Below are 22005 nucleotides of genomic sequence, written 5' to 3' on the forward strand. Positions count from 1 at the left end.
AGAGCAGATGAAGCCAGCATCAGAGTTCAGTTAACAAACAGGTTATCAAATGCCGCAGGCCTGGTTTAAAGCCAGCAGCAGCACTCTGCCTTGCCACGTGGGCAAGGAGGAAGGCAAGAAAACATTTGCCTCATCTTCATGTAACAGCTGCCTGTTTGAATACATTTGTTTCGCGATTTGCTTATTAAAACAAACAACAGAGACTACAGTCAATGCAAATGTTGGTATGCAGCAATACCTTATTAATTAGAGGAAAACACACCCTCACTGTGCTGCACAGGAGCTGTTAACTCTCTTCAGATGTTCCTATGAAGGAACAAGTCTAATCTCAAAGTCTTATACTGTTTGTAGTGCTCAGCCAGAGAAGTAAAACAAGAAATAGAGGTGCAGAAAAAGAATGCTGCCTCCTCCTCCAGGCAGGGTCCGACTACTATAAAAGTCTTATGAAAATTGCATTGCGTGAATTCAGAGAATACCTGAGGATGAAACACGTGAGAAGATAAATTCCTTCAATGACTGAGAATGCTCCATATGCTGTAACTGAGGGTTACAGCAGCAGTTCCTTGCACAATATCCCACGTGCAAAAACTTTAGCAGCAGCCACCGTGTGCCTGAACGTGTGACCAAACAGGTCCAAAACAGACCTTTGAGCAAACTTTGAAATTAGGTTCCTTCTCCCGTGCTTCTGATTTCAAGACAGCTGCTTCCTCTAACATTTGGAATTCTGCTCTAAACATTTTTCTGTCACTCCTGAATGACAAACGAACTCATGTGCAATACATCACTGCTTCACAAATGCCTTGTTATCAGAGCTAAGGATATCTGTATATTTACAAGTTAAGGAACTGACACAAGTACTGGATTTACAGCATTTCAAAGCAGGACACAGAGGAAGGACCTGACTCATTGTCCACCTCGTTCCCCATGCAGAAGATTTCTAAGCATGAAGCATACATATATAGGTACACAAAACCTGATAGCTGACTGCACCTCAGCTCAGGAGTTAAGCAACTCTCCACAAGCATGGATTTAGAAAAGAAACCCAGCAAATACCTTGTAATGGGCTACTATAGACAGGATTTATTCAAACCATGCGAAGAAACCCACATACTCAGAAGAATAGCAAAAAAAAAAAAAAAAAATCCAACCCCTGTTGCCAAAGGTTGCATTTTTTCCCTAAAGTCCTAGCAATTTAAAACAGAGCCTGGAAGTCCAAGCACAAGTACCATTACACAGCACTCACACTGTTTAGATGCTATCTCAGTGTTGCAGCAAATAACAAGGGCATAGGAAGATGGAGCACAGGTAGGGGGAGTTTTCATTATGAGACAAGATTTCAAAACAGCACCCTCTCTCTAAGTGTATACTGGCTGAGAAGTCCTCCTGACCACAGCCTCCTTTTCCACAAGCCATAGCAAGCAGGAATCATTCACACAAGTAACAGATAAAAGTTCAGAGTCAGATCCATGACCAGTGACTTTCATCCAATCAGTACAAACTATACACCAGACTCATTACCATACACATAGTGAATTTTCTCTTGTCTAAGTTTGTGCTTCTGAAGGGTTGCAATATTGTATTCTCACATGGATAATGAAACCATACAAGGAAAAGATAAGGTACAACTAAACGCAGCAGGACAAGTCAGCATTAGGTTGCTACATAACATGTAATCACTTCATTATATCATGGAAATGGTGATTTTGATCCACATATTCTGTCTCTCGGAACCGCACCACAAGTCTCCAAAACCATACAGGTGAACAGGTAATAATAAGCAAGGAAAAAACACTTCTTTTTTTTCCAATCATCTGACAGATGAGGAACATACACTGTATTGCATGTAAGTATCAAATTTCTAGTGTTACAAAGCTTATTCTAGGAGGATCTTACTGACTTGAGCTGACTTAAAGTGTATGAGGATTGGGAGGCTTGAAATTGAAAATTAACTCCCAAGGAAGAAGCATTCAAACCCTCATACTTATAAATCTATCAGAAAAAATTGTAGTCTTATTTTTATTTCTGCAGCCAAACTTCTCCCCTCAGTTCCTATGCCCTTTTCGTCTCCTCTTGGAGGTGGGGAAAAAGGTACAGAAAAGTTTAAAGAATTAGAAAATAAAGTTGGTCTCCTGTTTTGAACTTATGGACCCACTCATGTTCGATTAAGCATTTATGTCTAGGGTTTTATTTTAGTTAGTTTCTTTAATGAAACATGCAAAGCCTAACTAAGCCAAACATTTCTTATTGTAGTGTTTTGCATTAAATAAAGAAGTTGTGCTGGTTTTTTTCCCCCGCTAATAAATACATGGAAAAAACATACTTACTGCTAGGAAGAGCATGCAGTACATGGAGAACGAAGAATGGCCAGAGTAAAATGATAGTCTGGAAGAAAAAAAACCAGACATTTCATTATTTTTCCATATGTTTGCCACAGTGATGTTATCTTACACAAATGAACAAGAAAAGAAAGCAAACATTCCTATGCTGTTTCAAGATTGCTATCAAGGCACAACAGACATCACTTGTGTCTGTCAGTAGCTTTTGACAAATAGCACCAGCCTCACTGTTTCAACATCAAGTTGATCCCAGCATCAGACAGTAACTGCTTCTCCTTCAACTCAAAATTTGTCCAGTAAGCAAGCACATCCCCAAACTAGAAACTGAGTGTATATTAGAGCAGAATAGCTGTTTAGTATTACTAATAAATGTCAGAACAAAAAGCCTGTAAATATACCAATTAAAAAAGCAAGTTTTGTCAGATAATTACAGTATGCACGTGAGAATAAACAGCAGTGTAGTTACTGTGGGTCACCATCAAGAGACAACATTAAACTGCTCCTATTTACATGTGTACATTTGTGAAATGTAGCAGTTCATACAGACCGTGATCATCTACCACTGAAGAACAAGGAAGAAAGGCAGGAAGACAGTACATTAGCTAGCCAAGTGCAAAAGATGACACCTAATCTCATATCTGTAGCAGAGTATAAAGCTGTTTCTACTTACTTTAGGGAAGGCAATGCTGCCTCTGACTTCTAACAGCTTCTAGAAGGCACAGGCTGAAAGGGACCAACAGTGGCAGTCCTCAGGACTCTGAGGAGAGCCTTCATTGTCCACCCCACCTCTAGATAAGCTGCTTAGAGAAAAGTGCAGAACAGCAGGTGCCTGACAGAGCTACTGTCCCTGAGACATTGTATGCACAGAACAAAGCCCAGCCACTTCTTTGTCAAGAGGAGACAGCAAAATGCTAAGGGGTTTCTGATCCAACCTTAAATGGGGAAACAACTATACTTCAGCTATCTTCTACACATTACATAAACATTTTCTCCACAAGTTGCTCTAAGTCATTTCACAGGTTATTTCACAGGCCTCAGCCAGGCTTCTGTGTAATTTGAGGGTGTTGTGTTACACTGCTCATTCAACCCTGACAAAGAGGCACAGATTAATAGGAAGTTCTGTGACTCCACAGGCAGCTCCCTGCCACCTCCAGCAGGTGTCTCAGCTCGGCACTGCACCTGGAGGCCTCAGCCAGGGATCAGTAGAAAATCCAAGTCAGTCAAGACACCTCTGCTCTTCCCATCAGAGAGTAACAGTGGGCAGTAGGGTAATTGGGTTTACCATAGAAATACCACAGGGGAAGCAATGAAGCAATCTTATGCACAAGTGAAACTCCAAAACTTCTTGATTAATCTGTATGCGCAGCATTAAGAAATGCACTCCAGAGTGGTAAGAAAACTCACATCAAGTGTTCTCTGTAGCTCTTGGTTTACATTTGACTATTAATAGTGTCCAAGCTATTAAAAAGCAGCTATTTTTGAGCTATTTCAAGCACTACCAACAGCTTTGTTTCAGAGAAACTGGAAAGAACTTCAAAAAGATAAGCTTTGTACGTGCAGGTATCAGAGATGTTTTCAACTCCAATTTTCAGTATAAAGACTGACATCTTCAGATGTTTAAAATTAAAAAACAAACAAAAAACCCAGTAAGGCTGCAATTTTGCTATATGACCTTCCTCTACTCCAGTACATCTCAACTCTTCTCTAGTTAAGACCTCTGTTTAGAACTCTGCTGTGAAAGCTAGTACAACAAGAACTTGGAAAAGTTCTGTCTGTCAGACACAACAACCAAGTACTCTTAAAGAGCCAATAAGGAACCCTTAGATTCTACACCAGTATTTTATCCACTGCCATTTAGGTTATTGCTGTTTTCCCCAAGACCTTTTCCTGTGACTCCTGAGGGCAACATACTGCCAGCTGAAGGAATTCAGAAGGCTACTGAATGAGAAAAAGAATTTCTTACATTTGTTTTTGAATCACTATCTTAAATGTGTTGCTGCCTACAGGCATTCATGGTTTTAGAGCAACATAAGCACAGTGTAACATAAAGAATACCTTGTTCCAGGTTGAAGAATACAAAATTGAAGTGCATTCTCATCAGACAGATTAAATAAACTGTACATGACTGAAAACTTAGTGCTTAGCACATGAAGTATTGCCAAAAATACAACTGGGACAAAATATTGATCCAATTCGTACATTGTGCAATCCCAGTGAAAGTTCTTTGGCAATACTGCTGCCCCTTGACTTGTTAAAAATAAAACAAAAATTGTTCAAAATCTTAATGCTTTTCCATTGTTTCAGTTAAAATATTTTGAAAAGGTTTCATGACCATTCCTCAGCACACAAATGCCTTCCCAAAGCCAGCAGAACATCCTGTCTAATGAACCAGCCAAGCTGCTTCACAGCCAAGGCCTCCTTGTGAGCATACTGCAAGTGCTGGCTTGCCATGAGCCAGGAATTACAAGCAAATTACAATAAAGAAATAAAATTAATTTAAAAAATAATAATAATATGCATTTAGTAGTCCTAAGAAGAGCAAAGTATTATAATTTTTGCAGATTAAATCCTACAGGCAATCCTAAAAAACTCTACTTTTGGCTAATAAAGGAGAACAAAATATCCCTGTAGGAATTTGCATCTCAGATTTCATGAGCGCTCAAGTAGTTTCATGGGATATTGTTCCCATGTCATGAAACAATGTTGGTAAGTGTAAAGTTTTGTTTCAATTCTTTCAACACCAGAAAGTCTGAATTCAAAAGACCAGATCTGCAATCTATGCCTTATACTCAGTATCAACCTCAACCAATTAGAACATGAGGAACAAAGTTTATCAGGAAAAAGCAAGAGCTGTTTCCGCTTGAGCAACTGATACTACCAAGATAGAAGAACACCTTAAGAAGTAATACTGAACCAATTTCACTTATCAGTTGATATCTAAAGCATACTTAGTGTCTAATGTGTAATGTACAGCTCACTGCCTACAGAAGGTCTTAAAACATGGCAGCTTAAGGGCTGTTCAGCTTTCCTGAAGTTTAGTTTCGCCACAGGTTTACATATTATATGATAAAAATGAAACTAAAAATAGATGTACTTCCTAAAAATGATTACCATAGAAGTGATTATAATTATTGCTACAGTCAGCAACTGTAAGCCTCTTTTTTTAAAGATAACTTGGAAAATTAATCAGAGTATGAGCAATTCCTGCAGGGAAGTAACTGCAGTGAATACTGAACCATTCCATACTTCTACCCAGGACTTCTAACCACAGATAAGCAAAACTAAGGAAGAACACCTTGTTAGTTTTGACATCTACAACAGCTTAATTCTGGTCTACTCCTTTTATGCATACAAGACAACTTAGTTAAGAGAGTATGACCTACCTGAAGGCGATATTTCTTAAATCATCTCAACTAGACAGTAAACCTCTCAGTATGTAAACTGCTGTCCCCTTTATTCAAGGCTTCTGTATGGAAACAGTACAGTTTGAGGACAAGATATTCCAAACAAGCTACAAGGCCAGCTGCATTACCTACTGGAGCTGTACAGAGCAATAAGCTTACTAAATTTTTCTCAATGTAGACAGAAGTACAGAATCATAGAATGGCCTGTGTTGAAAAGGACCCAGTTTCAACCCCCTGCTATGTGCAGGATCACCAACGACCAGACCAGGCTGCCCAGAGCCACATCCACCTGGCCTTGAATGCCTCCAGGGATGGGGCATCCACAACCTCCCTGGGCAACCTGTTCTAGCATGTCTGTCACCACCCTCTGAGAGAAAACCTTCCTCCTAATATCTAACCTAAACCCTCTTTGTCTCAGTTTAAAACTACCCCACCTTGTACTATCACTACCCACCCTCTTAAACAGCCATTGCCCCCTCCTGTTTATATGCTTCCTTCAAGTACTGGAAGGCCACAGTGAGGTCCCCCATGGCCTTCTCTTCTCCAAGATAAACAAGCCCAGTTCCCTCAACCTTTCCTCGTAGGAGAGGTGCTCCAGTCCCCTGATCATCTTAGTGGTCCTCCTCTGGCCCACTCCAAGAGCCCTATGTCCTTCCTGTATTGGGGGCCCCAGGCCCAGACACAGTACTGCAGATGGAGCCTCACAACAGCTGAGTAGAGGGGGACAATCACCTCCCTCTCCCTGCTGGCCACCCCTTTTTTTAAATGCAGCCCAGAGCACAGCTGGCCTTCTGCGCTACAAGTGCGCACTGCTGGCTCATGTCCCGCTTCTCATCCACCAGGACTCCCAAGTTCTTCTCCACAGGGCTGCTCTCAAGGAGTTTGTATAAATACCTGGTATATAGAAATATCTGGGGTACAGAAAGACATGATAAAATTTATCCCAAAGGAGTGACAGAGTTTAGGGGGAAAAAATGTCTCAAAGCCACTGCTCATCTCTCTCCAAATACTAGAGACTGGGTTTTGACTTGTGATAGTTATTGCATTTTATAGCTCCTAATTAGAGTAATTACCTATATTCAGCAACTAAATAAAATTGTTTACTTTCTTCATTTAAGCACCTTAACAGTCCTAAGCTACCCTTAAAGTGTTGTTTCTGGAGGTTCTAGCAGTTACACATCTGTACAGGGATTGGCAGAAAAAGGAGCATAGCATGCTCCAAGTAAAAGGAACATTTAACACTCACAAGAAGTCTGTTTTAGGTACTAACATCTGCTTGACAGCACCCTGTAATGCACATCATTTAGGAAATAAATGTCTCCATGTAGTATGTTTGTATGGACAACGCAAAGTGTAGAAGTGTGCAAAGTGCACTTCTCTACAAGAGTCAACTAGAAAGTGAACAGCCTCAGTGAAAAAGGGTACTAGGAAAGAGCTAAATAAGTACAGTACAATAAAGTATTGAATAGTAAGAAACCAAGAGGAAGCTTTAGAAATTAAAAAAAAAATAAAATAAAATAAAATAAAAGTAGGCTAGACCCGTATCTCAGAAGCAAGAATGTTCTGTGGCACCACATAGAAGTAGTTAAGATTAGAATTAGGTAATCTTCCCAGTATTGAATTATGAAATGATTAAATAACAGAAAAACAGGAGACTCAGTATTATATCTACTTCCACATCAACACAAAACCAAACACTCCCTAAACAAGCTGGCAAATCATTTCTATCCCTAGGCACTTCAGACTTTCCATGTCTTCACTCAAAGCTTCTCCTGACACTTGTGCTACACATTTCATTGATCTTTAGTGGAATAAAACGTCCAAGAGAACTGCAGGTCAGCACGTCAGTTTCAAATAAGCCAGACAGCTCTGCACACACTTGGCAGGGAAATATTCCTAGAATTTCAATGCACAGGGGACTTAGTTGAATAAAGTGATAAGCCTAAACATAGGCTGAAGTAGCACATTCTTTAAAAACAATCAGTTCTGCACTCAGTGGTCAACATATTCTCACAGCACCCACTCTCGAAGAGTTACAGACTCGCATAAAAACAACTTCCAAGGACATCAGAAGAGACAAATCTTCAAGTACTTGGCACTCTATTGCAGGGAAAAGAATGATCAATTAAATGCATAGGCAAGTTATCCATTTAACAATATCCAAGCCTACTTAGAAGACAGAAATCCACTTTCAGAAGACAGCGTTATTCACAGTTCTGCAGCTTTCTCCCTTTCTTGCCACTGGTTAAACCCAGACTGCAGTAAGAAGCCTTACACTCCAAGAGGGAAGAGTTGCCAGAATCTTTCTAGTCCAGTATGCCTTACTTTGGCACTTTAACTGACAAACGCATTTCTAAGTGAAACTTCCACTGTCCTTTACAATCATATCTGAGACAGGAATGCAGAGTCACTCAGCTCTGCTTTATGTGATGGTAGATAATAAACAAACCTTTCCAATACAGACAAAGCATACCAAGAGACTAACCCTGCAAAAGAAAAAATGTGTAATCAACTGTCTGAAAAAAAAAAAAAAAAAAAAAAAAAAAAAAAAAAAAAAAAAGAGAGAGAACATTGTTGTGTTCTTATCTTACACAAATCAAAGTTTCTGCTTATCTTAATAACTACCCCCTCTATCCCAGGGTGAATCAAAAGAAGCATGGCCAGCAAGGCAAGGGAGGTGATCCTACCCCTCATCTCTGCACTGAGGAGGCCACCTGGAATACTGCATCCAGATGTGGAGTCCTCAGTAAGGGACAGACATGGACCTGTTGGGAGTGTGTCCAGAGGAGGGACACAAAAATGATCCAAGGGATGGAGCACCTCTCCTATGACAACAAAAACTGGGGATGTTCAGCCTGCAGAAGAGAAGGCTCCAGTGTGACCTGATAGAGGCCTTTCAGTATCTAAAGGGAAGCTACAGAAAAGAAGGGGACAGATTCTTCAGCAGGGTCTGTGGTGATAGAACAAGGGGAAATGGTTTCAAAATCAAAGAGATTTAGATTAGACATAAGGAAGAATTCTTTTACAGTGAGGGTGGTGAGGAACTGAAACAGTTTGTCCAGAGATGTGGTTGATGCCCCAGCCCTGGAGACTTTCAAGGTGAGGTTGGATCAGGCTCTGGGCAACCTGATCTAGCTGTGCATGTCAGTCCTCATGGCAGGGGAGTTGGAATACATGGTCTTTAAAGGTCTCAACTCTAAGGATTTTACAATTCCAACAACAAAAAACAGAAATAGTAGGTTCTAGGAAGAAATAAGTTTTTATTGTGGACTTTTTTTTTTTTAATCTGCAATTACTTTCCCCTCTTTCTCCACCATTCTTTTGAAACACTCCTTGTAAATACTATAGACCTAAAAGATCATCCAGTCGAACTGTTCACCTATTACCAATAGCTCCCACTAAGCCATGTCCCTCAACACAACATCCAGTCATTCCTTGAATACCCCCAGGGATGGTGACTCCACCACCTCCCTGGGCATTCCAGTGCCTGACCACCCTTTCTGAGAAGTAATATTTCCCCTAATGTCCAACTTGAATCTCCCCTGCTGTAGCCTGAAAGCATTTCCTCTGGTCCTATCACTAGGACCAATACTGTAAGAAGCAGGGGAAGCAAGTAAACTTTTTCAGATGTCAGGATCAATGTACAGTAGTCTAACTTCATTGAGTGTCAGGAGGTTTGTCTTCACTACTAGGCTGAGCAGGCTCTTAAACCTCTTCAAGCAGTCTACTGGGTTTCCTTTACCCCAAAACACATGGAAACAGGCAGACATAATGCAATATTGGTTTTGTCATTTTTAAACAGAAAGATTACACGTTAGCAGGCAATCTATTTGGGCAATAACTAGTTACCTGGCTGTTCTGCACTTGTCACCACATCTTGTACATGCAGCTACTAGAAGAGTAAACTGCATTGTGAGATAACCAGTAGTGGGGGAAAAAGAATGGATTAGTCTACTACCTCTTCTTTTTAAATGAGCAGCAGGTCATGGCTGTGTTGGATTTACAAATATTCCTTCTTCAGGGTTCTATTCATGGAGCAAGGAGTTACCAAAACTGATACTCTTACCATGAACAAGCATGTATGTTTTGAAGACAGTATTACCAAGTCCAACCTACCAGTATATTGCAACAGCATTCCACACTCACGCTGCAGAACCACCACTAAGCAAGTCCTCTTCTGTTAAGTTTGACTGTGTCACTCAGTTTAACTCAACACACAATCTGAATGCTTTACATCTCTCTATGCCTCTAAGTTAGCATCCTCTGCTTTGCTCTCTCACATGCACCAGATTATAGACTTCTATTTGTTCAATTAGCCCTCTCTACACAGGTATCCACAAACCTTCATAAATCACAATAGTATTAGCATTTTACACTATGGAAATGAAGGGGGAAAAAAATAAAAGAGTAATCCCTGCTGAAGTTTGATTAATACTCTCCCTTAAGCTAGGAGCTCTGGAAAATAAACACATGGAAAGCATGCAGAAGCTTCCCTTCCCATGCCTTGTAATTCTCAACAACTAGGAGGCAGGGCAGCAAGAAAACAGTCAGCATTAAGAGCATTTCAGTTCCTGCAGTACTGCTTGAGCATTTGAGCAATATTTAGTTACATGCATCTGAAGTTGAATCTTAAAGAAGTCCTTTCCTCCCTATTGACTTCAACTTTACTTAAGCTTCACAAGTCAATGAATTTCTGCCCAGCATACAATGCTTGCATCAATAGCCACAGCTAACCTCCAAAAGCCATTTCAGGATATGCTGAACACAAACTACAAATTTTGATGACTAATGAACTTAATTGTGATAATAAGCTACAGAACTAGCAAACAAAAATTTCTAGTCGACTTTTTGCTTTTTCTGGCTGACACTTCTGAATTCTTAAGCTTGAAATACATTTAATATGGTTAATAAATCAGTTCAGTCTCACAGAAAGTGCAGTACTGTAGCTTATATGACTAGACCAATAGATAGGAAGTAAGGATAAAATGTAGGCTCTGTTCCACTGAATCACTGTACAGCAGAAGTCACTGTAAGTCCAGCTCAATTCATAATATTAAAACCAGCAAGAACAGCTTTTTCTGAAAATTAAGTGGTGAAGAGTTCCACATTCAGCTTTGGTAGTGAATATTGCCCATCACCATGTAAAAGGGCCATGATCTCATCAGAATGAAGGAAAAGGAAGACCAGACACTCAATCCAGACTGCAGAATGGCTTCTCAGATTCTTCCTGTGAGTTCACCTTTCATATAAGTTCTCCCTGACATCAGTTAATTTCTATTGCAGAGGCAGCTTGTTATCTAGATTAAGAACAGCCCTACTTCATCATTCACCATAGCCCAGAAGCAGCTTTTAAAGTTTAAAAGCTTAATTCACTACTAAATTTCAGCTTTTTCCTTCCGTGTAAACTTCTCGTAAGTATCAACTGCGGGTGCTCTGACTTTCCATTTCTCAGGGTTATTTGGATAGGACTGGAAGTATTCGTAAATTAACTGTGTTATCTCTCAAATAACACCAGTGGCAAAAGGGAGACGCTGAAACATTTGATTAATAGTGGAAAAAGTATCTGGGTATTCTATTCAACCCCTCTACAGCTTTGGTATCCACACTTCTTAAGATCTTTTTGGTCTTAAGAACTTTTCAGAAGTGAAAGCTACTGATTAGACTCTGCTGAAAACTACCAAATGTTTAAGCTTCAGTATAGTGTAACAGCTCATATTAAAAGCTCTATTGCAGAAATAATCAGAATGCAATATACAACATACAAGTAGAGCTCTATCAAACACATAGTTAACAAGTTTGTACAAACACAAGAGACATTTCTGATTCATGATGTTATTGCAAACTGATTAGATAAGTAAACTATTTAGTTATGCTTGAATGATTAATGCGGTTTGATTTTTGACAAAGCTTTTTAGTTTCCAAACAAAGCTTTTACAAAGTATTCCAGTACAAAGTTATTTTAGTACAAAGTAATGCTTCACCTCAGAAATACCCTCAGTATCAAGAGATCACAAAGAACTGTTTTTTACTGAACACCGATTAATCTGAAGCAAGTGTCCAGTCTTTTGGGCTAGGCTTAAAGAAACCGGCAGCAAACTAATGAAACAGTGGGGAAAACATTACTTATTTGCATTTTTATGAGTATTGTCCAGTTTTTACTTCAGTAAAGTTCTGGATGTATTTTCAGCATGTAGAAGAAACAGTGTGTTTCCAACTTTATTTTGAAGTTCAACTAAACTTTGAAGCAGGTTAGCCCCGTGCCAGCCGTCTGACATGGGTACTTAGCTCCTGGGAATTGCTCTGTGCAATTTAACTGCACTCACCAGCATGCATGTGCACCACACCACCTGTGAAAGAGCTCAAACAGCCAGTTCTAAACAAAGAGAAAGTAAAATTCCTGGCAAATGATTAGTCAAGGGCACCACCTTGGCAACTGTGCTGAAATAAATTATAAAGGTCAAAGCAGTCAGCTCTAATTTCCTAAAGACCTCTTTGAAGATTACATTTTGAGTTTGCAATAGCAGACTACACAACTTATTCCAAGAGCAGGCAGCAATATATCAACAGGAATAGGGAGCTGTTTTTCCCCCAGACTTCCGAGTTTTGATATAAACCTATACATCAGCAGTACAATCCTAGTCATGAACATTAACAGCAGTGCTATCTGTTACTACTAATGGAACTAAATGACAGACTGAGACTAGAGATTTTCAACTACCCATAGTAAGTTGAGCTTCAAAGAAAGTGTTTCTCACACACAAACATTACTGCTAGTCTGCTTTTGAGGTAAACACAGTCCAGATTACAGGGACTGCCTCTAAAGTAGCTTGCCTTGTGCAACATGGTTTCATATCTATCACCTGAGGTTCAAAGGTTTTAGTTGCATGTATATGTTTAGTGAGCAGACAAATAAACCAGCCAGGACAGCTTCTTGGACTTGCCTAGTCATCAGGTCCTCTGGTCTTAAAACCCAGGACTCTGAACTTCCAGGTTCCAACCTACCACCATATTCAGAAATCACTTCTCAGATATATATATATATATTTATATATATATATATATATTTTTTTTTTTTTTCCTCCAACCTACAGAAGTATTTAGAAGTCATTGTTAACAGCAGCAGGAGAAATCTGCTCTGCTCATCTCAAACATAGTAAGCACCACATCCAAAAAAACAAACAAACAAACAAAAAAACTTGGGAGTAAACACAGGAAGCCAGTAGAGTAAGAGCATTTTCGCACACACCCAGGATGATTACATGAAGGTGGTGGAGGGAAATACTCCACACTGCAAGGTGTGCAGATGGGAACTAGTTTAACCTGTCAAAGCAAGAAAATAAACCAACCAACTGTACTGCACACTGCAACCAAGTTTAGCATAGTCAGAAGAGGTTAGCACTTGCAGTTTAAATGAACTTGCAGGTGTTCTGTATATTTTGTACACATGCCAATACTTCCTCCCTCCCTCTGTATTCAACCATCCTGTTAAGGGATGGTGTGGATTTCAGGAAAAAATTCTCTCAGTTTGAAGTTTCCTTAAAAAAAAAAAAATATATTATATATACATATATATACACACACACATATATTAAAGGAAGCTCTGAAGAACTACAGCATGTGCTCAGAATTGAAGCATGTACCACGATGGGTATTAACTCTAAGAAAAAAAGCAACAGTCTTAACAGTAAAGTCCTTTTGATATGTACTAAGCAACAAAATTACAGCAACAATTTTATGTGGAATTAGTAGATGCTGAAATATAACCACCATCTGTGCCTATGTGCAGATCACCTGCAGTATCTTCTATTTGCTAAGAAGCAGAGGTTATGAAAGATTGTATTTATGCACATGCATAATACATACATCAGCTTACTTCTGAATCGGCAATCACAGCTAAAGTTTTTGCTTAAAGGAATAATCTGATAAAAGAATGTTTAGAATTACATTCTCATGTCCTTCTGTGCAATTAAGCACAAATGATTATATGTTTATATATACAAAAATGTGTAAGTACATAAAAATCTAAAAAACTTGAATCCAGAAGTCACCCAGATTTGAAATTCAATCCAGATTCTTCAGATGCAGTCCACATGGTCAATAAATCCCATTACAAAGGGACACATCTGGCAATTATGAAATCCAGTTTGGAAAAGATTTAATATACAAACAAGAAAAAACGCCTTATACCCTATGTTCCTGTAAGAGACCAGAAACAAGACAGCAATACTTAAATAGCAGATGTTTAGAGAAACAAGACTGACACATCCAAATCTTAATCAGAAGCTCAATAAATGAATAAAAGTTAACAGACCAATGAGTTCAAGAGATGACATTATGCACTGACCCTTCTCTTTTTACAGCACACCATAACATACAGCTAGAGACACATAAAAGGACAAGCAAAGTCAGAGTATCTCAAAGAGGAAGCCTGCTTCAACATTTGGAGGCCAATGATCAAGCCTTGTCCAGGGCTCAGGAAAATGGAAAATTGTTAAATATTCTTTTCAGGCTTAATATGGAATTTAATTTTATAAACAAAACATAAATCAAAATATCTCAGCACCCACTTGTCATAGAGGGCATAGAAACCCAGATGCATCATATGCAGAAGGGCTTCTTAGGGAACACCGGCAGTCTCAAGGTCTGCCTCAAGGAAGAAATTGCTTGTACCTACCATGTTACCTCAAGGAAGTGCAACATAGTAGGTACAAGCAGTTCAACAACTTTTCTTTTTAGACACTACTGCTGGACAGGCCATACAGGAAAGGTGTGATGTGGAATCTTATTCAGCAAGTACACTGAGCTTGTTGGACACATCAGCAGCACTGGAGGCAATGACCACATGATGTTAGGATTTCAGGAACAAAATTCATCACAGCATAAGAACCTTCCATCTTCTTGTACAAGAAAACAAATAGGAATTGCAAAAGATCGTCTTGATTTAGCAAGCGCCATCTTACTGAGTTCAGACCAAAAAAGCTTGAGAGGTAGAAACAGAGTGCCGATCAAGGACAAGAATTGATGCATCACACAAACACGCTGCTAATAATGGCCAGTGCTGGAGCAGAAACGCCTACTCTATTGAACAGTAAAAAAAATACAAAACCATGTCACCATCATGACCCAGCCACTAGTACTCCATAGTTCTGGATTACCTGAATTAATTCTCACGCTTCTATACATTAAATTGGTTGGTCCCAGGTAATTCACTTTTGAGACTTGCAACCACTATCATACAACAATCCAACTGAGAACAATGAACATCTGAGAAAGAACAAACACTAGTTTTGACAGTTAAGAGCCCACTGCTTTCCAATATTGTAAGAAGTTGCATGCTACATTAGCAACACTGTTTCACAATCCTCAACAAATTTTAATGTTACAAGCTGACCTTTTTCCTGTAACTTCTAAATTGTTTCAGGAAGTGTTTTTTTTTGTTTTGTTTTGAACAGAAAAATTAAGTAAAACATAATTTCTGTTTAAATTTCTAGGCAGATACCATTTGTACTATATGTCAAACGTAAAAATACTTTGCATTTCTTTCCTCCAAAAGACTATTAGTGTCCCCATGACATAATTTAGGAGAAAACAAGTAATAATATGGCATACTTCACATTACATCACTTATTCTTAACACTCTGGTTAAAGTTCAAACAGTCTCAGTTTCAGTAAAGCCTTTTGTAAAGGTCAGGTATAGTGTGTTGTTTGTGCTACCAAGTTCATAACATGATAAACCGAAGTGACAGCACAACCCTTAATGAAATACTAAAAATACTTTAAGCTGTACATAGCAGCTAATATGTTGTTTAAGAAGTAAAAATTATTCACAACTCTTCAGTCCCTTGTTTGTTCTGTCTTCATTCACATGTTTGTGCATCTTGATTCTGAGTTGATGGTGAGTTTTTCCTCAGTGCTCAACACACTCATTAAAAGAGTGAGCATGCCTTACAACTAAAAAAAGAATGGAGAAGTCATGTGTCCTTTCTGAATCCTTTATGCCTATTCCTCTTTTAGGAATTTGGGTAAACTGCCAATCATCTCAAGGCTGGGTAAAATTAAGCTGTAGCAAGCGAGAAGACAAGGAACAAACTGAACACGAAATGAAGTTGTAGAAGGATCCACAGATTTGAAAGTAGCAGAGACTGCTCACACACTTCCCCATTACCATGTTTATAACCCAGCACACCCACTCCTGCTGAACCAGGCCCTGCTTTGTTCAGTTGAGAGATAAAGCAGACTTTTGGCAAGTTACTGTCTTTACAAACACTAAAGAAAGTACCTGCAAGGAAATCAAACAGTACAAACGTATGTCTTGATAGATGAGAAGTGACATATTAATTACTCACACCACTGACAGAACAACTTGTTTTCTGTCTCCCCCCCCCCTTTATTCACAGATATGAACACTCACCGTGGTATAGACTACTTTTCTAAAACATTAAAAACAAGTAGTATATCCAATAATGAACCCATACAGCATGGTATTCTTTTCACCAGTGCAACTACACACAAAAATATATACACAATCTTATTCAATCGCATTATGCACAATTTTAAAATGTTTATATTTTGATACAGAAGAAAAATCAACTTCAAAGTCCAAGGAGCCCATTGAGTTACTCCTTGAAATATTTTATCTGAATAAATATTAGAAGCTCCATACATGACTCATTGGAATTGAACTTAATAATACTTCCATTAAGGTTTCGGAGCATATCTTTACATGAATCATTCACTTTAAATTATTTGAAATACTTCACACCAGCTTCTATATCAAAAGTAATTTAAATGCCAGAGAATGCCTGAAGGAAGGGTTCTCCTACAGAGAGATATAAAGAATGCTAGTTACTAGTAATCCCCACACTCATTAACTCAAGAATTTCTAATTTAAATAGCTATTTCTGTGCATATTTTAAAGATCTGCAGGTAGACTATATTTTAATGTAATATGCAGCAATATGCAATATGTAATTCTATATGCAGCTCTCAACAAGATATGAATGACATTTACATTTGCATAGTTACTTATTTTGATCCTCAGTTTAGTTAAACCAACAGTATTACAAGAAGTGCAAGTGTACAAAAAAAGTTGCAAGGAGAAGCTGAAGCTACAAAATGCTGAAGACAACTGTTTTCAGAGTAAAACAGGATACTGAATTCAAGAATTAACATAACTAAGTTTAGGCTATAAGTGTAAAAACTTCACTTGAAGTAACTAAAATCCACTGCTACCTTAACCAGTGCAGACAACCAAGCAGAAGTCCATTGCACTATCTTCATGCCATAGCATACATTTGTGCACATACATATACTTAAAGTGCATCTTTCCTCAAGACCTCCTGCAATACAGCAGGGTTCCAGAAGTTCTACTACTATTTCATGCACATCTGACATTTGCAACAAAACATGCAGTGATGCTTGCGCAAATCACTAAGCTTTTAATCAGTCTGGGAGACGAGAAAACAGAAAAGCACAGCAAACATAGTTTAAGTACACTACAAATTTTTATTATTATTATTTTTACACTGGAAGCAGATTTCTCACTATTAATAAAAAAAAAAAAAAATAAAGAAGAAAAAGTAAATAGAAGTTTAGTTTTCCCTGAGCACCAGTCTCTGAACATAGACCCCAAGTTATATGACTACCCAGGGAACACGTGCAGTTCAGAACCTGTGATTTCATATACAATGAACTCATCATCCCAGGACATTACCAAGTCAAGAAAGAAGTCTCAAAACCAGGTCTACAAGGTCAGTCAGACTCACCTTCCTTCATTGATTTTTGCTTTGTCTCCTTGGCACGGGAAGTTCTCAATGTAACCCAGGCTGCAGTTGATTCGTGTCCAGTCAGGCTGGCACACTGCAATGAAATGAGGACGTAGTCTGCCTATGGAGTACTTGGCAATGTCTGTCAATGACTGGCTAGCAGCTGCTCCAAAAATGAAGGTTCCAATGGCTTTGTAAATAGTGGCTATGTAGTTATTTCTGACAAATGAGTTTGAGTGCAAATGGTTATAAAAGACAGAGAGAGTCTCTCCTAGTATTATCTGAAAGAGAAAGAAGGACAACAGTCAACTACTTAAAAAATACTGTTGTTAACAATCAAGCATATCATTTCCGATCAAAGAAAAGCGAGCTGCAAAATTTAAGTTCCCTAGACATTGCTAGCAATAATTTCTAAAACTTTAAAACACATTTTTATTTGAAATATTTTTCTTTGCCCTACTAGAATCATATTGCATTTTATAAGAGCAAATTATATGGTAATCTGATTTTCAGAATATTTATTACAACCAAGTTTTCACTGGGTAACAATCATCCATACTGTTTGACACAGACCAGATGAAATCTATTCTCTTCAGTTTAACATTTCATCCTACATTGACTTTTCATTACTTTTTTTTTCCTGCTAAACAGAATTCTGTCTTACCAGGTTGTTTTTTTTTTTTTTCATACTTTTTTTGTTTGTTTGTTTGTTTTGTTTTTGTGAAGCCAGAAACCATTCTGAAGGCTCCAAATTTCATTTCCAGGTGTGAAAGGCCAGTTATTTAAACAAAGTAACCTAGTTCTCAAGAAAAAATTATCTTTAGGGGAGAAAAAGCTCATGAGAAAGGAAATACGTGGCTTTCGAAGGATTTTCCATCTTTCATGTTCAAAGTGTATGCATCACGAATGCAATAAATGTCGATAGGAAAGGAGATTTTCTTCCTCTAACTTCTGTCTTTTGCAGAAAGCATGTTTTTCTTAGAATAGGTATATAAATCTTCAGCCTCACTGCTGACACTTCATCCAGAGAGGCTCAATATGAATCAGCCAGCCCCATTTGATACACAGAGGCTCTTCAACAGAAGTAGATTATATGTATGTGTTTAAAGCAACTTTCAAAAACCTCTAAGAATTAAATGATAGCTCCATCTGTCACTTACAAGAGTGACACATCCATGGTACCAGAAAGGCAGAGATGGTGTGAATTAAGCTGTTCAAAAGGCACTGACACATGAGCAAACAAAGTGGCTGTCAGTAGCTCTGCACATGTAAAGCAGGCAGACAAATTAATTAGAGTACAACAACTTTTTTTTTTAATTCTGCACCCTAACAGAACATGGACTGAAGCAGAGAAACGCCAAAAAAGGACAAAAACTGAAAAATCTATATTTCAAGCACAAAGTCAGTATACTCTTACAACAAATCTACCGACCTCAGAGAATACCCTCTTAATGAAGTAAATTGAAACAAAGTATCACAGTCACAATGAATCCTATTAAAACAACAAGTCTGAAAAGCTTAAAGAAAGTCACTCAGCTGATATGAGAAAAAGTGATATCACCACAGCTATGTCGCTGGACTCACAGTATTCATCTGCAGTGGTCTGTAAAAGCACTGAGGATAAGACACTAACATTTGCTTTTATGCATCTGACTTCATAAATTTATGGCAAGACTGCTTTCATTTCACCACTAAAAGATGATCCCAAATGTTCTGAAGGTGGCTTCATTAGACAAGTGTGTATACAGACTCATATGGAGACTGGGTAAAGATCAAAGGAAATACATTCAATAAAAATTACTAAGTTTACTGAAGCCTTTTCCTGGCTCAGGCCATCAGCTACAAGTGGCAGGTAGGAAAGTACTTTGCTCTATTTTTCTGTTGTTACTTCTGTTTTAACCACTGCAGAAAAGAAATAAACTAGATGGACCTCAGCTGTGACTAAGTGTGGCTGGTCTTAATGAAGTACTGACTACCACTGCAAGCACAGAGTGAAAGAAGTAGTCCTACCATAAAAGGCAAGATGTTCAAGCACAGATCTCTGGCCAGTTAACTGAACAGACAACAGCCAAAAAAAGCTTCTGCAGTATTTCTTTTAATTCTTGAACCACAGGCTTTCTCCCTCTCCTCCTGCCCTCCCCCACCCCTCCAAAACTAAACAAAACCAAAAAAACACAAAAAACCAAAAAACAACAAGGCAAGCAAGTTCTGGTTCCCAGTCCTTACATTTCTACAGATACGGAAAAAAAAAAAAATCCCATTCAGAAGCACACAAGCTACACACTGACATGTTGGAAACTAGAAAAAATTCCCTGTCTAGAGTATTTGTACAAGAGTCAGACTGCCACAGTATCCCCCAATTGTAACCTGTTGCCCAGAAAAGCAGTCAGCCAATATTCTGCTTCATGTTTAGCTGCTTCTTTTCCTGCTTTAATTTCATAAATATACCTGGATAAATTTTAATACACCTGCAGACCTTATCTGGCATGAAAGTTTCGGTTCTGCTCAAATTGTAGCACCATCAACTCAATACAGTCAGCACAAAGGTACAATGAGCTGATATAAAAGCTTTCTGACAGATCTGGACTGTGATGCCAAAACTTCACCTGAAGGGCCGCTGTGTGAATTTAGATGCAGTCACACAATATATAAAACACAAAACTGCTAATTGGTGAGCTCCAGATTCACCCTCAACTGATGACATGCTCATGCCAGTTTGGGCATCAACAGTGACTCTTCTCTCTTACATTTCCAGGAGCCCTTTCACTAAGCCTCGTAAAGAGTTAAAAGCTATATTCAACCAGGTTAAGGAATTCCAGGAGCTTATACAATTCAGACATTACATTGTAGGTGGCAAAAGACAGTTCTATAACTGGAACCTGACTTTTTGTCAATAAGAAGCTATTACATCAGCTCACCTGCCAGTGTACAATTAAATCTTGAGGGACAGTTAAAATATATTTTAATCAGTTCACCTAAGCTAGGAGTTGCAGTCAAAGAGGGAGATCCTAAACTGCCTCACCCCCCTGCAATGGACACTAGCAGTTGCAGAGGGAATATTTCCAATTCACTGATACAGTGTGAAAGAAGAAGGAAGGAGAAGACAACCTTAATTTCAACAGGAACTCAGTTGAATCAAATGTGGTACAGAATGAAAGTAAACCCTGACATTAACTCCAACACAAACGGACTCTGTGTGAAGGTACAACTTTAGGGGAAAAATCCCATGGCTATTCACTCTTTTCTTCTAGGGTTGTGTTTGTAGTTAGTTCTGACTGAAGTCAGAATTTAGAGATTTTATTATTAGTTTATTCAAGAAGTTCACACTTGTGTTATACTTCTACATATAGAAGAATTTCCAATGACTGTGCAGCTGATAGGAAAGCTGACTAAAATGTTAAATTGTATTCTGAAAAGAGCAGTTCCCAGAACAGGAATGCTTGAGACAGCCATTTAATGCACATTTCTGTTATTCTTAATCAATAAAAATCTAATTTTCCCATATCTCAAACTACAGAATTAAGTAACTAAAAAAAAAAAAAAACCTTTTTCTGTTCTCCAATTCTATTTGTTTGTCTTCAAATAGCAGAAATTTCTCAAATTATCTATTTTAGAACACCATTACTGTGCTTTAATAGCAACTCGAAGGGCATTACTTTGAAGCTGAGAAATCCTACAGAATACAGTTTCAGAGATCTGTACTAACAGATTCAGTCCCCTCCTTCCCACCCCCTCTGAAATCAAATGCAATAAAAAAAGTTTAACTTACAACAATTATACTGAAAGGAACAATTATTCCTGCTAACAACTTATAAGAAATGGTGTCCTCTTTGTATGGATACCGGATGGATTCATCACTACAGAAAACTCCTCTCTGGAAGGGGATACGTCTTGAATTGAGAATTGCAAAAGGCAAGCCAGCTAGCAAAAAGGAAAAAAATACATTACAAAAGCAACATTTAATCTCTAGTGATTATTACATCCCCAAATATGCAAAGAGAGGTGCACAAAGAGGCATGCAGCAAGTCAGAAGGTTACGCACTTTGCCCAAATGACTGCCTTCTTGTCTTTGCAGCTCCCAGGAAAGGCTGCTGAATCACATATACAAGTATAGGGAAGGAGGATAGGATTTCTTTCATGTTCACATTTGTGGCACATCAAGCATGAAAGCAGTCTGAAACCATGAATGTGTAAACAGTTCAGTGACAGCCACTGAGTTACTCAATTTGCTGCTACTGCCACAATTATTCACTATTCATTTATACTGCAGTGAGCAACAGCTGTCTCTTTACCTCTTTTCTGAACAGCTTGAGAAATTAGGAGAGCAGAAACTGCACTTCATAAAAGCAGGAAATGAGTGCTCCTCAGGGAGTGCAAGCGCAGAGGGAAATTTTAGGAGAAGGGGAAGGGTTGACTATTTGTATATGCAAGAAGCCTCCTCACTTCACACACACACTGGATAGGTCCAAGGAACAGTGTGGTCACTGCACATGCTCAACA

At 38.5% G+C, this 22005-nt stretch overlaps 1 protein-coding gene across 2 annotated transcripts in view; it reads right to left on the minus strand.

Annotated features, from left to right (window-relative positions):
- PLPP1 (phospholipid phosphatase 1) overlaps positions 1-22005 on the minus strand; it is a 55286-nt gene that overhangs the window by 11503 nt on the left and 21778 nt on the right. Inside the window, exons 2-4 of one of the 2 annotated variants that reach the window (XM_072359931.1) lie at positions 21275-21426; positions 17506-17786; positions 2325-2382 (exon numbers count right to left, since the gene is read on the minus strand). In XM_072359931.1, the coding sequence (XP_072216032.1) occupies positions 2325-2382; positions 17506-17786; positions 21275-21426 (491 nt within the window). The remainder of the gene's footprint in view (positions 1-2324; positions 2383-17505; positions 17787-21274; positions 21427-22005) is intronic. The other variant, XM_072359930.1, reaches the window with a different exon arrangement.

This window comes from Excalfactoria chinensis, chromosome Z (assembly GCF_039878825.1).
Source record: "Excalfactoria chinensis isolate bCotChi1 chromosome Z, bCotChi1.hap2, whole genome shotgun sequence".
Classification (NCBI taxonomy): domain Eukaryota; kingdom Metazoa; phylum Chordata; class Aves; order Galliformes; family Phasianidae; genus Excalfactoria; species Excalfactoria chinensis.